The sequence below is a fragment of the Salvelinus alpinus genome, chromosome 14, assembly GCF_045679555.1.
Source record: "Salvelinus alpinus chromosome 14, SLU_Salpinus.1, whole genome shotgun sequence".
NCBI classification, from domain to species: domain Eukaryota; kingdom Metazoa; phylum Chordata; class Actinopteri; order Salmoniformes; family Salmonidae; genus Salvelinus; species Salvelinus alpinus.
This window is the reverse complement of record NC_092099.1, coordinates 15423842-15441648: the sequence shown is the minus strand read 5'-3', so window position 1 is coordinate 15441648 and position 17807 is coordinate 15423842. Positions and strand designations below refer to the sequence as shown.

General features: G+C 43.4%; 1 protein-coding gene across 1 annotated transcript; it reads left to right on the top strand.

Annotated features, from left to right (window-relative positions):
• Nucleotides 1–2730: 2730 nt before the first annotated feature.
• gpr155a (G protein-coupled receptor 155a) lies at nt 2731–17606 on the top strand. The gene is made up of 16 exons (XM_071340626.1): nt 2731–2866; nt 9074–9574; nt 10006–10405; nt 10987–11158; nt 12430–12585; nt 13638–13721; nt 13906–14026; nt 14195–14279; nt 14398–14488; nt 14581–14794; nt 14895–14984; nt 15252–15382; nt 15627–15722; nt 15817–15881; nt 15966–16103; nt 16353–17606. The coding sequence occupies exons 2-16, from the start codon at nt 9157–9159 to the stop codon at nt 16546–16548; spliced, it is 2457 nt and encodes an 818-aa protein (XP_071196727.1). The 5' UTR covers nt 2731–2866; nt 9074–9156; the 3' UTR covers nt 16549–17606.
• Nucleotides 17607–17807: the final 201 nt, after the last annotated feature.

The following is a 17807-nucleotide window of genomic DNA, read 5'->3' as shown; positions in this document are numbered from 1 at the left end:
GTAGATGAATACGGCTGCACAGTATTGTATTTTATCGATGGCGGTTATGATATTGTTTAGGACCTTGAGCGTGGCTGAGGTGCACCCATGACCAGCTCGGAAACCAGATTGCATAGCGGAGAAGGTATGGTGGGATTCGAAATGGTCGGTAATCTGTTTGTTAACTTGGCTTTCGAAGACCTTAGAAAGGCAGGGTAGGATAGATATAGGTCTGTAACCGTTTGGGTCTAGAGTGTCTCCCCCTTTGAAGAGGGGGATGACCGCGGCTGCGTTCCAATCTTTGGGGATCTCAGATGATACGAAAGAGAGGTTGAACAGGCTAGTAATAGGGGTTGCAACAATTGCGGCGGATCATTTTAGAAAGAGAGGGTCCAGATTGTCTAGCCCAGCTGATTTGTAGGGGTCCAGATTTTGCAACTCTTTCAGAACATCAGCTATCTGGATTTGGGTGAAGTAGAAATGGGGGAGGTTTGGGCAAGTTGCTGTGGGGGGTGCAGGGCTGTTGACCGGGGTAGGGGTAGCCAGGTGGAAAGCATGGCCAGCCGTAGAAAAATGCTTATTTAAATTCTCAATTATAGTGGATTTATCGGTGGTGACAGTGTTTCCTAGCCTCAGAGCAGTGGGCAGCTGGGAGGAGGTGCTTTTATTCTCCATGGACTTTACAGTGTCCCAGAACTTTTTGGAGTTTATGCTTCGGGATGCAAATTTCTGTTTGAAAAAGCTAGCCTTTGCTTTCCTAACTGCCTGTGTATATTGGTTCCTAACTTCCCTCAAAAGTTGCATATTGTGGGGGCTATTCGATGCTAATGCAGTACGCCACAGGATGTTTTTGTGCTGGTCAAGGGCAGTCAGGTCTAGAGATAACCAAGGGCTATATCTGTTCCTGGTTCTAAATTTCTGAATGGGGCATGCTTATTTAAGATGGTGAGGAAAGCACTTTTAAAGAATAACCAGGCATCCTCTACTGACGGAATGAGTTCAATATCCTTCCAGGATACCCGGGCCAGGTCGATAGAAAGGCCTGCTCGTTGAAGTGTTTTAGGGAGTGTTTGACAGTGATGAGGGAACGTTTGACAGTCTACTAGCTAGTAAGGATATTGTGCAATCAAAGTAAATAATATTTGAACCAGTGAGATAATAATCAATCCATAAATGGCAACATTTACTAAAAAGCACTGCATGTGAAACTTTGTGGAACGTTGAGATCCTGAACACTACAATAGACTGAATTTTGACCATGTGAGAGGCCCATGTGCAACATTCCTATAGAGATAGATAGAAGACTCTAGTACCCGAAGGCCGTTTTAGCATGGGCAGTCCCATAGAGGACTTTCACCACTTTAAAGTAGTCAACTGACACTTCATATGGGTTAAGGAAGGATCACATAATTCCATCCAGGTCCCCGAGGGATCATCCAATGCAGTCTAGGTGGCAGCGTGCACCCTTCCAGTTTGTTTGCCAACTCAAAGAAGTAGTAGAAGAAGAAAATGGACTACTTCAAAATCAGAGGCGTCTGGTGGGAGGAGCTATATTGGCTCATTGCAATAGCGGGAATGGAATAAAAGGAACTGAGTCAAGCATGTGGTTTCCATTCATTTGATGTGTTTGATACCATTCCATTGAGGAAACTTTTTTTTAAAGATGCTACATAAAATTACCACCCATCTTGGGAGAGCAGCGATGATGAGCAATTCACTACCCTGTCATGCAGTGTGTTGTAATGGAGACAGTGTCTCCTAACTAGCAAGAAGTAATTGATGTCTAATTGTTGTCTTGGTTTACTTCGTTTACTTATAAGGGCTCCCGAGTGGTGCAGCTGTCTAAGGCACTGCATCGCAGTGCTAGAGGCGTCCCTACAGACCCCGGTTTTATCCCAGGCTGTATCACAACTGGCCGTGATCGGGAGTCCCATAGGTCGGCGCACAATTGGCCCAGCGTAGTCCGGCTTAGGGGAGGGTTTTGCTGGGGTAGGCAGTCATTGTAAATAAGAATTTGTTCTTGACTGACTTGCCTAGTTAAATAAAGGTTAAATAAAAAATACAAAAATACATTCCAGACACTAAAATGAGCCCGTTCTCCTATAGCTCCTCCCACCATCCTTCTCTGTTCAAAATGGAGGTGTCCTCAGTGGCGCTGCTCGTGCTCTAACAGACGTCTTAATAGGACAGATACAATGATGCGATGTCTATCTAAGTCTATGAACATTCCTGCAATATATTTTTTCTATCGTTCACTAACTCGTACAGTAGGTGGCAGCAATACACTTTATAGGTTGAAGTCTGCTAATAAACCTCGAAGAAGAAGATTCGCCAACAATAAGGGGTTTCGATTAATCTGTCCCGGGTGACCGAAGGTAGGAAATTGATTGCGTTTGTTTTGAAACCGGGCTGCCTCCCGGGCGTGAGCCAGGTGCCCCGTTCAAAGCCCACTGCGTAGTCGCTTTAAAAAAACGTTAAGTGACGTAATTAAGCATGTGGAAATTAGTAGGATTCGGTGTTTTCACATGCGAAAGTGATTGCTTTTGATAAAAAACGCTTTATCTGCCTTCCCAATGAAGACTAGTTTGAAAATGCTAAGAGATGTTGTATGATTCTGGACGATCCACCGTGCTGTCTTGTGGACAACATGGCCGAGTGGCGCAGATTACTGTTCTATTTGAAAAGTGCGGTCCTCCCTCACCGCTTTTGCCCATTAACGTCACGGGCCAGAGTCCGGTGCCCCACGGTTCAGCATAATCGAATTGACTCATTGGTCCCTTCCGCCCCATGTCATTTGATTGGTGAAGTAGTTTGCACTGCAGTCACGAGGAATGTAGCAACATGAACTGTCAGACACAGACGGTGCACTTGACATGGAGAGGTATCGGTAAGCTGTCTTCTTTTTTCTTTTGGGAACTTGGAGTAGACTAGACAAAATAGCACCCGGTACATTCATTGCCTTTGGCAAACTAGCATGTCACCTATCTATAAATATCGCGCATACTATATGGATAGAGCAAGGTTAATTGGCTGTCTATAGCTAACGTTAGGTAATTTAGATAATGGGCATTTCCATGTAAAACGCCCCATGATTCACGAGCACTAACGAAGTTCATAAGAGCACATTATATTTGGTGTCAAATGAATGCTAAGAGTCTATATTGTAATGAAACAGCAGGGAGCAGGCCTCGAACCCTCGACCTTCTTGCCCGAAGTCCAGTGCGCTTTCGACTGTCGATTTCCGCGCATATAAACCCAGGTCGTTACAATATACTGTATATATATATTTTCTACGAAATGCGTCATTCTGTTACCAAATAGGTAAGTGACCAATAAATCAGTAACCGGATGACTGCAACTTAATTGTCTACTATGGGAACTCCTAGTAGTCACAACTCTGTTGGGTCACCTTCTACTGTAACGTTACTGTCATACAGTTATGTTCATAACTGTTTTCTTTATGTCTTTCGTGTGGTGGTCAACGCAGATGTGTGAAACAAGTCTTAACTGTCTGTCGCTGTCTTCCTCTCGCTCTCTCATCCTGTTTGTCTCTGTCTGTCTTTCTTCTCTCTCCAGTTAATGTCATCTCTCGCAGCTCTTATGGAGACCTACCCATGAGCCCCCTCTATCCATTTACTGTAACCAGCTTTCCCACCCTCTGAGAACTGACTGACACCCCGGGTGTCCATGGACGTTGGAATATAGTTGAAATTTGGTCAATCCAAATCTGAACCAATCATAGACGTCTGTTTCACAAGTTTGGACAGTACAGTGAATACAACTAGAGTAGAATGTAGGTCAGTATGTAGAGTTCAGTATAGTACAGTAGAGCCCACTAGAGTACAGTATAATTTACTGTAATGAACTACTGTGCTGTACTGTGATGTCCGAACTTGTGAAACAGATGTCTATGCTTGATCCAGACCATCCAAATTTGGTTTTGTTTTGGAACGGAGCTCATTAGAAGTGTCAGTGTGCGAATCCTCATACTAACATACTTAATAGTATGCAAAAAAAATTAAATAGTACTCAATGCGTCATATATTGTGAGATTGCGTTGACACGTGCCATTCGTTAATTTTGGTACAGCGTGTCAATTCATCTGATTATCAGCTGTTGTCAAAGACGAGTGAATTGTACTAGATCAAATGTAGAAATGAGTGTGCAGTTTAAGTATGTAGTATGCTTGTATGGGTATTTTGACAGGGCTAGTGTGTAGAGTAATACCCAAACATGCAAAGGAGGATTTACACTACCGTTCAAAAGTTTGGGGTCACTTACGGACGCCTCACAAGTCCTCAACTGGCAGCTTCATTAAATAGTACCCGCAAAACACCAGTCTCAACGTCAACAGTGAAGAGGCGACTCTAGGATGCTGGCCTTCTAGACAGAGTTCCTCTGTCCAGTGTCTGTGTTCTTTTGCCCATCTTAATCTTTTCTTTTCATTGGCCAGTCTGAGATGTCTTTTTCTTTGCAACTCTGCCTAGAAGGCCAGTATCCCGGAGTCATCTCTTCATTGTTGTCGTTGAAACTGGTGTTTTGCGGGTCATATTTAATGAAGCTGCCAGTTGAGGACTTGTGAGGCGTCTGTTTCTCAAACTAGACACTTTAATGTACTTGTCCTCTTGCTCAGTTGTGCACCGGGGCCTCCCACTCTTTCTTGTCTGGTTAGCGCCAGTTTGCGCTGTTCTGTGAAGGAAGTAGTACACAGCGTTGTACGAGATCTTCAGTTTCTTGGCAAATTCTCGCATGGAATAGCTTTCATCAGAACAAGAATAGACTGACGAGTTTCAGAAGAAAATACTTTGTTTCTGGCCATGTTGAGCCTGTAATCGAACCCACAAATGCTGATGCTCCAGATACTCAACTAGTCTAAAGAAGGCCAGTTTTATTGCATCTTTAATCAGAACAACAGTTTTCAGCTGTGCTAACATAATTGCAAAAGGGTTTTCTAATGATCAATTAGACTTTTAAAATGATCAACTAACACAACGTGACATTGGAACACAGGAGTGATGGTTGCTGATAATAGGCCTCTATGTAGATATTCCATAAAAAATCAGCCATTTCCAGCTACAATACTCATTTACAACATGAACAATGTCTACACTGTATTTCTGATTATTTTGATGTTATTTTAATGGACTAAACAAATAGCTTTTTTTTATTTAAACAAGGACATTTCTAAGTGACCCCAAACCTTTGAATGGTAGTGTACACATTTTCGACCTTTGTGTACATGTTCAGGATACATTGCCATGAAGCGAATTACATTAAACTTGATACATTTCTCTATAGTACAGATCAGAGACCCATGGTGTCATTCTGTTACCATCATTCTGTTACCGGGTGTTTATCCACTTCACTTACTGCAGTTCAATAACCAGAATATATGTTTTCAAACTCAAGGTGTCATATACGGTAGCTGACACCCCATTCTTTCTGCAGACATCTTTGAATCTTAATTCCGAGTACATATTTAACCAACTTATTGGAAAACGTGGTCACACAAAACTGAGGGAGATGTTACAGTTATTCTGTTACTAAACTTTACATATTGCGCTGTTCTTCAAGTAAATGTTGTTTTCAAAAATCTGTGGAAATTGTTAAAAGTAGGCCTAGTCCTCGAGTTGTATGGTTTGTTTAACTTTGCAATCAAAGTTTTTTTCTTTGGCATACTTTTAAAGTAAAAATCAGTCTGTTACCATGGAATTGCCCTTATCCCAGGGCATAAAATTAACACCTGCCACCCGCCAAATGCAGTTTGATTTAGGTAGTGGTGGGTAAAAATGTCTATTTCACCAGCCACATTGGTGGGTGGTCAATTTGCAGGGCTCTACAGTGAATTACATTTCTGAATAAAAATAGTTAAGGCAAGTTGAGCACATGTGAGTTGCAACTTATTGTAGAAAAATGCTGCAATAGCTGTTTTCAAAGTATGTCTTCTGTTTTGATTCAGAGATGCTAATCGCACAAAGAAATACAAATTCTATATCCCACATCACGCACCAACACTGCCTGGCAGGAGAGCTGTACGCTCTGAGTGAAGTACTGATAGATTCATTTTTGGAGGCGCTGCGCAGAGGCATAAAAGTTGTTGGTCTAATTTAGTCTAAAGTCTACAAAGTGAGACTTTGTACTCGCTTCTTGGCTATTTAGATTGTTTTGTTCACAAGCTCTGTTATTTTTAAATGTTAGTTTGAGTCTGCTGCTTCAGCTGATAGTGAAGAGATGCCCAAATCGCACACACTGACACATCATACTACTTGAGTGACCCTGTTACCTTGGTAACCTCTTGTCATTAAAGGGGCAGCTGAACATTTTGTATCTGATATTTTGATTAAAAGACTCGGGTCACAAAAAATGTAATTCAATTTAGCAACATACCACATTATTTCTTACTAATAATACATTTCTTGCTTTTAGAAACATTACAAGGCATGGTCATCCATTTTGTTTTTATGTAATTATGGCGAGAGAGCGAGAGAATACTTAAGTTCACACAGGACACCAGATAAGACAGGAGAATCTCACCAGATAGGACAGACTGACCCTAGCCCCCGGCAAATAAATTATTGCAGCATAGATACTGGCGGCTGAGAGGGTCAGGGGACACTGGCCCTGTCTGACGATAGCCCCGGAAAGGGCCAACCAGGCAGGATATAACCCCACCCACTTCGCCAAGGCACAGCCCCCACACCACTAGAGGGATATCAATGGACCACCAACTTACTACCCTGAGACAAGGCTGAGTATAGCCTACGAAGATCTCTTCCATCGCACAATCCCGAGGGGGGCGCAAAACCGGACAGAAAGATCACATCAGTAGCTCAACTCACTCAAGTCGAGTATAGCAAAAAAAAGCCTGGTACAACGTGACACAACCCTCCGAGGGACGACATGGGAGAGCACTAGTAAGCCAGTGACTCAGCCCCCGTAATAGGCTTAAAGGCAGAGAATCGCAGTGGCGAGAGGGGAGCCAGCCAGGCAGAGACAGCAAGGGCGGTTCATCACTCCAGTGCCTTGCCCTTCACCTTCGCCAACCCAGGGCCAGACTACACTCAATCATAGGACCTACTCAGTAAAGACTTAAAGGTCAAGAGAGTCTGCGTCTCTCACATGGATAGGTAGACCATTCCATAAAAATGTAGTTCTATAGGAGAAAGCCCTGCCTTCAGCTGTTTGCTTAGAAATTCTAGGGACAATAAGGGGGCCTGTGTCTTGTGACCATAGCGTACAAGTAGGGACACTAAGTATGTGGACACCCCTTCAAATTGGTGGATTCGGCTATTTCAGCTACACCCGTTGCTGACCAGTGAATAAAATCGAGCACACAGCCATGCATTCACCATAGACAAACATTGGCAGTAGAATGGCTCATACTAAAGAGCTCAGTGACTTGCAACGTGGCACTGTCATAGGATGCCACCTTTCCAATAAGTCAGTTCATCAAATTTCTAACCTGCTAGAGCTGCCCCGGTCAACTGTTTATGCCGTTACTGTGAAATGGAAACGTCTAGGATCAACAACAGCTCAACCGTGAAGTGGTAGGCCACACAAGCTCACAGAATGGGACTGCCAAGTGATGAAGCGCATCGCGCGTAAACATCATCTGTCCTCAGTTCCAACGCTCACCGCCGAGTTCCAAACTGCCTCTGGAAGCAATGTTGTTCGATGGGAGCTTCATGAAATGTGTTTCCATGGCCAAGCAGCCACACACAAGCCTAAGGTCACCAAGCGCAATGCCAAGCGTCAGCTGGAGTAGTGTAGAGGTCACCCCGTGCACAAAGCGAGGTCCATACAGAAGTTGTTTGTCGAGATCGATGTGGAAGGACTTGACTGGCCTGCACAGAGCCCTGACCTCAACCCCATCGAACACCTTTGGGATGAGTTGGAACACTGACTGCGAGCCAGGCCTAATCACCCAACAACAATGACGGGTAGGCCGTCATTGTAAATAAGAATTTGTTCTTAACTGACTTCCCTAGTTAAATAAATGTTCAATAAAATAAATAAAAATAAAACCTCGCTAATGCTCATTGTTGCGTGGACTTGCTTCCATTCAGCCATCTTCCAACATCTAGTGGAAAGCCTTCCCAGAAGAGTGGAGGCTGTTATAAGAGCAAAAGGGGGGGACCAACTCCATATTAATGCCCATGACTTTGGAATGAGATGTTCGAGCAGGTGTCCACGTACTGTTTGGTCACGTAGTGTATGTACAGCAGGACCAAATTGGAGACATTGGTAGGAGAAAGTCCAGTAAAACCTTGGAATCAGCCCTAGCCTTAACAGGAAGCCAGTGTAGATAGGCTAGCGCTGGAGTAATATGGTCTAGTTGTCTGGTTCTAGTCAATTGTAGCAGCTGTGTTTAGCACTAACTGAAGTTTATTTAGTGCTTCATCCGGGTAGCCGGAAAGAAGAGCATTGCAGTAGTCTAATCTAGAAGTGACAAAAGCATGGATTCGTTTTTCGGCCTAATTTTTGGACAAAAAGTTTCAGATGTTTTAATGTTACGAAGATGGAAAAATGCTGCCCTTGAAATATTCTTTATATGTTCGTCAAAAGAGATCAGGGTCCAGAATGACGCAGAGGTCCTTCACAGTTTTTTAAAAATATTTGAGACGGCTTTTGCAACCATAAACAGCAGATCTCTTTGTTTTTTGGGACCTAAAACTAGCATCGCTGTTTTGTCCGATTTGTTTAAAAGTAGCTTACACTGTCAGAAGGTTGCATTAGGCTACAAAGTAACTACTAGCTAACTGGTAGACTGTGGGTTGCATTTGGTGTGTGTTTACCAGTTACCCATCTAACTTCTACCTAGTATTTACATGGTAGTTACATATGTTGTCAAAGTCATTGGAATCACATTTTCTGGATGTCGTCAGTGGATAAATGTAGACTTTGTTATTTAGCTATCTTAGTGTTCAGTTTTGAGGAACATGCGTGTGAAAAAACTACTAAATTGTTTTATTTCTACAGACTTTTTTCCCAGAAATGTTTCAATTGTGTAAGACATTGTCATTACTGCTGTTTTTAGGGACTCTAAATTGAAATCGTAGTAGTTGACTGACCTCCATGTATTTTCTGTTTTCAGTGACTGGTAGTGACATCAGCAACCCCATCAGCGTGGCCAGCCACGAGAGCTGCTATCTGAGGACTTAAGCCACCACCGCCACTATGAAGGTCCCTGCCACCCTCAATATTTCATATGGGGACATGGATCCCTCTGACACCCCTCCCACCATGTCCATTGACAAGCTCTTCCCAGCACTCCTGGAGTGTTTTGGGATCATCTTGTGTGGCTACATTGCTGGTCGAGCAAACATCATCACATCCACACAGGGCAAAGGATTGGGGAACTTTGTGTCCAAGTTTGCCCTCCCAGCATTGCTCTTTAAGAACATGGTACTGTTGGACTTTGGCAATGTCATCTGGCCATTTCTGTGGAGTATTCTCATCGCCAAAGTGTCTGTGTTTTTCATTGTGTGTGTGATTACACTTCTGGTTGCCAGTCCTGACACTCGCTTCAGCAAAGCTGGTCTCTTCTCAATCTTTGCTACTCAAAGCAACGACTTTGCTTTGGGATATCCTATTGGTGAGTCTTGTGTTCTTCTTCTTTCCATCCTTTCAGTTTCACTCCACTTGATGACGGAAAAAGGAAACCGCACACTGCTCTTGATAGTAACACTGATCTTTAATAAGCTTACGTATCGGTGCGTCATTTTATTAAAGATCAGTGTTACTATCGAGAGCAGTGTGCGGTTTCCTTTTTCCTTCATCTTGTTCAACTGTTACCATGCACCTGCAGAAAAGATTGCTCAGATGTGCGAGTGCCTTTTGAGTTTCACTCCACTTAAAATTTGAGAGCCTCCTCCTTGCAGAACCTCAGAACAAAGGAAATTGATGTCTTTTATACTATAAATCTTATTTGGTTGGTTTGTGACACAGATTTTGATTCACTCTGCTCTCCTCCCTAAAATATACCTTCCTAAACTGTACCTATTTTTTTTGTTTTCTTCTTCACAGTTGAGGCCTTGTATAAGAACACCCACCCAGAGTACCTACAGTACATCTACCTGGTGGCCCCAGTGTCTCTCATGCTTCTCAACCCAATTGGCTTTGCCTTCTGTGAGATCCAGAAGTGGAGGGACCAGAGAGACCGGCAGCAGAACAAACTCCAGATAGTGGGTGTGGTCATCCTTCAGGTTCTGAAGAACCCCATCGTCTTCATGGTTGTTATTGGCATTATCTTCCACTTCATCCTGGCCCAGAAGATCCCTGCTTTCATGGAGCAGTTTGTGGACGGCCTGGCTAACTCTTTTGGAGGAGCGGCCCTGTTCTACTTGGGCCTCTCCATGGTGGGCCAGTTGGGAAAGCTCACCAGGTCTACTGTTGTAGCCCTGATCCTGCTCATCACTGCAAAGCTGTGAGTGTTTTTGGGTGGAATTAGGAGGGATTGTTTGAGTTTGAAAATGTTAGGGTAGATTATTACATGTGTACAGTATAATGGCTTTTTTTTTTTTACCTAATCCTGACTTAAGCATACATGAACTGTGATACAATTTAATATTCATATAGGCCTGCAGTTCATCCTGTTCTTAAAGGGTTAGTTGTAATTATACATTGTCAGGACCTAAGACCACACCTGCTTGTTATTACATTTTGTGTTGGTGTAATGCCATGCAGGTCTGGGCCTGTCGGAGAGCTGACAACATGTTATTGACTCAGAACTAACTGTAGATCCATATAGGTCTGTCACACACAAGGGAACCGTAGGCTCAGGACTGCCATTGTATTGTGTATTACCAACGTTCTTCAATGCTGGCACCCACCCACATTTCAGTGTTTTGACCTGCAGAATGTTATTGTCAAGGGTTAGGAGAAGAAATAAAGTCTCTTCCTTCTCACCTGACGATTCATTGTGAAGGAATCCAGCATTTCTCTTGTAAACTTTAGAAACATTCAACTTTAAATAGCGTGTTTTTTTTTGTGTGTTTTTTTCTGGAGGTTGGTGATGCCGTTGATCTGTCGAGAAATGGTGGAGCTACTGTATGCCGACCACACCAACTCTGGTCTCAACCAATCCAGTCTCTCCAACTATGCCTTCCTCTATGGAGTCTTCCCTACCGCCCCCAGTGTGGCCATCTATGCTGCTCACTATAACATGGAGCTACAAGTTGTAAGTCATCAACCTTCTCTTGTATGGATAGAAATTAGGGATGCGCCGATATGACATTTTTGACCGATATCCAATATTTTCCTTGCCCCCAAAACAACGATACCGATATTTTTTTTTAAATGGTGGCCTTTTAAGCATTCTAGTACAGTTAAATAGTTGAAACACACACACTGACCAAAAAGTTATTTTGTTGGCATTTACGTATGTCCCCATTACCAGTAAAACGTAATCAAAACCTATTTCTTTCACTTATTTGCTGTGCTGTTTTGTTGTTCGGTCTCAACCAGGATTTCATCATACATGTCAAGCAGTGAAGTTCCAGCTCTGTCTGTCCGTGGCACCTCTTCCTTGGTGCGCACTGTCACTGTGTCCGTTTCCATCTTGTCCAACTGTGTCTGGAACATTTCACGTAAACCCTGTTTCTTGTCTGCATCGAAGTAGCGGTCCTTATACCTAGCATCGCGCATGGTGGAGACACAGTAGAGGCTCAGAGAGAATGTTACCGAATCGCTTGTTCACAGCCTCAAGTAGAGTACTTTTCCAAGTTAACCCCACAGTCTGTCGGCATTTTTGTTGAGCAGGCGTTTCAATGCCATGACAGAGGGTATAATGTCTGCTGCAGACACAGTTTGATTAGCTTATTTCTCCAGTCAGTTGTTCGAATGGATCTAGGAGTGTTCAAGTTTCAAACATGTTCTCAAATGCCATTGAAATGGCAGCAGCGGTATGAGAACAAACACATTCTTGAGCATGCAATATGGCTTTCCTCAGTACGAGGTCCTCGTTGACCCACTGTGCTGTCAGACTCAATGCTCATGGGGCTGATATCGCTGGTCCAAATGCCAGTCATGAAGCTAATAGCAGTGATGCCCATAGCAAGTAGCTCATAGATGTGAGTTTCAACAATACTGTGTAACTCTGGTAGGGCAACATTTGAAAAATAGCGCCTACTTGGTAGTGTTTACTGCTGCTCGATCAGTCGGCGAAAGCCAACATCATCCACGACAGAGATCCGTTAATTGTCAAGGGCAATGAATACCATTATCTTGGCATTTAATGGATTTCGCCATTGAGTTGTCTCGCTGAAATGTTCTTACTCTTTCAAAAGACTGCTCGACTTGTTGACTGCTCGATCCACACAGCAGACATTGTGGGCTAGGTTAGGAATGCTGTGTTGCACAGGTAGTGCTGTTTTATATTATGTCGTGCATCCCTAATAGAAATGTATGCCATAGGAAGACATTGACAGTGTCATAATTGTTTTCTAACAGGTTACCTCGGGGATGGTACTAAGCACATTCCTCTCAGCTCCCATAATGTATGTTTCTGCTTGGTTGCTGACAATACCATGGATGGACCCTAAGCCATTGATGGATTCACTGCAGAATGTCAGCTTTAATGTCAGCATCATCAGCTTAGTTACACTGGTGAGTTGTTGACTGCCTCCCACCATTATGAACGAAGAACTATCATTAACTGTAGTCTTTATCTCCTGACTGGCTTTGTGCTGGTTAGCCTATTTTATTTCAGACAGGGTGGTCGGATTTCAGGAAATTATAAGCCCCAAGCAGGGTGCTGTGTTGATTTGTACTAAAGTTTCTTTGTACCTAATCCCATTTATATTGTGGAATTCGGGGACAGTAGTATTAGGTGATACTGTCTAGGCTGGGCTACATCAATTCTGTATTGAAAAAGGGATACAATGATATTGAAAAGCGCAGGAAGTCTATGACCAGCAGGGATGGGGATATGACTTGAAACCAAGCAGTTCAAAGTCATCAGAAGGATGTCTGTCTGGTGCCAATGATATGATACGTGAGACTTACTTCCTCCTATAATGTGACCTCAGTTTCACTTCTGTAACGAACCGGGAACACATTGCTAGTAAAAAATCTGATGGTGTAAAAAGGACTTTATAAATACATTTGATTTGGGACTGTTTATTTTCTGTTTCTGTTCCCCTTCGGCTGGCCATTTTATTTTTATTTGTTTTCTAGACTGGTCATATGCAGTTTTATTTGTCACATGCGCCATATACAACTGGTGTAGACTTTACTGTGAAATGCTTGCTTAGAATGCAACTGTATACAGGGAGTACCAGTGCCAGGTCAATGTGCAGAGGTATTTGAGGTAAATATGTACATGAAGGCAGGGTAAAATGGCTAGGCATCAGGATGAATAATGAGAGTAAAATAAAGAACAGAGTAGCAGCAGCAAATTGAGTGTGTGTGTTGTCGGTATACATGCACGTGTATATAGTGAATGTGATCGTGTCAGGCATGTGGAGGTCCTGGTCTGGGGTCTTTTTATTTCAGCTGAAACATGGGACCAACAATTTTGAAATGTTGTGTTTAATCTTTTTGGTCTAGGATGCATGTGGTGTTATGATTTGGATTTATGAAATTGCAATTCTGGTTTACATAAAGACGTATGGTTTGTGTAGACGAGCATATCTAGTTTTGAGGTCTTTTTGTTACAGGTTTGGACAGTAACTGTCATGTTCCTGAGTAAGAAATTCAAGAGACTGCCTCACATGTTCACCCTCAACCTGTTCCTGGCACAGGCAAGGCTTTTGAATATCGGTTACTTTTCACAAAAACATTCATCAACTGACGTATTGTATGTTCATGGAATAATGTTGAACATATCATATTGTCCACAGTAGAAAGTTGTAAGTGCAATATCACTGTGTAAAAGTTGTCATTGATTGCTGCTTTCTATTGACGGGTGCCTCTCCGTGCGTCCAGATTCTAGCTTGTGTCGGCATGATCTTGTGGAACTTTGTCGTGCGCCAAGACAGCTTCATTGGACACGTGTTGACATTCACACTGTTGTACGGCTCACTGTACAGTACTTACGTGTGGCCAGGTATGTCCGTCACCCGCACGACCATCAACGTTATACCACCACCATTCTCTCCTACATCATGCTGTTGTGTTGCGTGTTTAACATACTGTGATTCGAAAGGAAAAAGTGAAAGGTGCGGCGTCTAGCGACGATGATGATCTCGAGCTAGAGTGCGCATTGTGGTTTTAGGTCTGATAGCGCTTTCCCTTGTGCTGATGAAGAGCGGTGGTGAGCTGAAGGTTGCGCCAGGCTTCCTGGTGATTGCAGGCTGGGGGTGAGTCATGATTTATTTTATTTTTTCCACTGAAATAATGAAATAGCTGGAAACCAAGGGACCTTTTTTTGTTTGTTGAATCTGCTGCTCAAACATAGTCCTTATCTAATGCCAACAGAGTCCCAGGCCTTGTGGCAGCAGTGCTCCTCCTAACTGGGGAGAGGATGCCTGACACCATCGACTCGGCGTTCTTCTACGGGACGCCCCAGGTGAGACGGACTGGGGAAAGTAGACATTCAGAATCGCCTCTCGTAGAACATGACTTCATCATCCTGACCTTACGTCTTTTTGACTTGCGCAGAACATCTGCACCTCAGTTGTGCTTGCCTTCAGCATAGTGCTGAGTGGGGGCTCATTGATGGGCCTCAGTCGAGGCACGTGGGATTCGAAGTACCAGGTCCTGGAGAGAGACTCTCTGTTAGGCACTACTGAGGATCTGAGGCCCCAGAGTTGCCCCGATACCCAAACTCTCCCAGATATGTTGGAGCCAGGCAGAACCGGAAGCATCAACCAAGGTATACTTGCGTTAGCAGGATTTATGACATGTATATTACAGTAGACTTGTTAATCAAGTGTGTGATGCTGATCAAATGTATCCTCTGTGCGTGTTGTCAGAGTGCCATATGTGTGACTGTGCGCCGTCCCAGCCCATGCCTGATATGATTGTCAGCACAAACAAAAATGACGCGCTTCTCATCGAGCCAGGTAGTGATTTTAAGAAACCTCCTAACCTACATCCCTCTAGTCTTCATTTCAATTTGTTGTGTCAGATACCTCCTCTTCCTGTAGACAAATGACATCGTTAAACCAAGGGCAAGGAGTTTCCCTGGTCAGGACAGGTGGTCAGACCAGGAAATCCTCCTTGCCCCAGTTATCCCCACACAAATGTCACGCTTAGTTTCAAATGAATCACTTAACCTATGTCATTACCCTGTGGGTCACTAGCCATGTCTGCTCTGTGGCCTTCCTCAGGTCAGTGTGGGACTGGCTGTGAGTCCACAGGCTGTCTATTGGCCCAGGAGGAGCAGCAGAGGCAGCTAGCAGACAGACAGGTGGCCCGCCACGTGCTCCTATGCCTGCTACTGACCGTCAGCCTATTAGCTGTGAGTGACTCAACATCACACAAAGCTCCCTCAGGATAAGATAAAACCTAATTGGTTGGGATGTTGCTCAAGGGTCAGTCAATGTAGTGATGAAATGTTGTGCTAGAGTATTATGCCATTACCTCACAGCTAGGCCTACCTTATGCAACAGAGCCTGTTTGTGTTTTACCCCTGTCCTGCCCTTCAGTGTTTGGGTTAGTATGATGATCCCTGTTGGATTGCATGTCTCTCTCCACGTTTTTAGAACCTGTCCAGCTGCCTGTGGTGGCTGTTTAATCAAGTTCCTGGGAGACTCTACTTAGAGCTGCAGTTCTTCTGTGCTGTGGTCAACTATGGACAGGTACAATAGGCCTCCCTGGCCTAGACATAATGGCATTAACAACTACTCTATTCATTTTAATTGTGGTGTTTACATATGTGTTTTCTGTCCTCAGGGCTTCATCTCATTTGGGATTTTTGGTCTGGACAAACATTTAATAATACTGCCATTTAAAAAGAGGTAAGTGGTTCCCTGACAAGCATTTCATAGGATCTAGTAGTAAGCTGTGTTGAATAAGAAGCCGTGACATGTATTTTTGTCCAGGATGTCCAGTCTGTGGCATAGTATGAAGCCAGAGGAGCAGCCTCAACTGGTTGTGTCTGACGACATCGTGATGACCTGCACTCAATTCACCACGTACCACAAAGAGCAGTGTGTCCGGGACATTGTCCAGAAGAAGAGGTCAGGGGTCTGACTTTGCTTATGATTTGACAGTCTGGCATAGTTTTTGTATACCCATCCCTAATATAAATTATTTTTTTCATGGCTTTTGGTGCATGGGTTGTGTTCTCTCTTGCTTTTGTCTGTGCGCCATCTTCCTCCTGTCTATCGGCTCCCTCCTCCCCCTCTCTTTCTGTCATTCCTATTGGCGTTGGTAGCTGTGGGGAGTGCCTAACTGGCCTGTTGGTGATTCTGTCCTCCGACACACAGGTGTGGGGAGAGGATGGTGGCGGACACTTTTCTTGGCAGTGAGCTGGTGGAGTGGCTGTTGCAGGTGGGTCTGTCACAGGACCGAGGAGAGGCCCTGCTCTACGGTGGCCGACTGCAGCAGGGTGGGGTTCTCCAGCACATCACCCAGGAGTACGGCTTCCAAGATGACGAGCTGCACTACCGCTTCACAGCGTAAGGTGGGCCCTGGGCAGGCCCAGTCTCAAGGGCTCTCCTGAGGCACAGGATGACAGAGGTCGGCTACCTACCAAACCTGAAACCAGGTCTCTACCTACCTAGCAGTAATAACCAATAGAGGTGAATTGAAGAGTGCTGCTTTTTGAAATACTCATACTGTTTTGCACATGGGAAATATGCAGTCATAACAAGCATTGAGCACTTGTTTTTCTTTTGAACTGTCCATTGTAATATGTTTGTGCGGTACTGTATGCATAACGAGATTTAAGTTTGTCAAGGAGGCAGAACTAATAATGAATAATCTTGCAAAATGATGGATGTCAAATATCTTGCATTATCATCTCAAGTTATACAGACTAGCTTGTATACCCTTGATGACACTCGTATACCATGAGGCTGATTGAACATGTTTTTATTTCGTTCGGATGACAAGAATGGTATTTGTCAATGTGACTTCAGGTATTAAAAATAGAAGCCTGTAATGTTGCTTCAGGTATTAAAAATAGAAGCCTGTAATGTTCCTGTGTATTCTAAAAATCCTTAATTTGGCCATTGTTTAGAACTTGAAAATAGGATACGGCATCTATTTTGAATAATGTAGATGGAATGGTGTCAAATGTTTATGGATGCAGACTTGTCTGCTAAGGCAGAATTGTGTTTTTGGTTTAGACTTATTTTAATGATTCTTGGCCAAGAAATATATTTCTGATCAGCTATCTTTTGGGATTTTTAAATACACAATTACATTTCAGTTTGTTGGGAGAAAAGGAGTACAATACCAAATGTGCCAGATTAAATGTAATCTGTATTATGTGTTATTTTGGAGCGATGTTACTTTGTCCTTTTAATGGGGTTGTGCTTATTACTGTTGCTAATAAGGTAACTGAGCCATGTATACACCTCGTTTGGCATTATGAATGTTTGAATGATGGTTTGTCAATGTATTTTTTTTGTCACTTGACCGAGAATATACGGTGTCATGTACTTTGAAGCCAACTAATGCTGCATGTTCCTCTGATTCCCAGCCTGTTCTGAAAAAAACTAAACTATTGCACCTCTGGTTTACGCGATTCCTTTTATACTGGGTTAAAACAGAACTGGTGAATACATGGTGTGGCTCTTTAGGGCTTTTCAGGGTGTTTACAGATGCCTGACGGCAGTGGTGTAATAACATGAACTTGTTCTTTTACTTCAAATAAGCCTATGTAAATCACTCAGTAAACAGCTCAAAGGTCAAACTAAAGGCAACTCTCTCCTCAA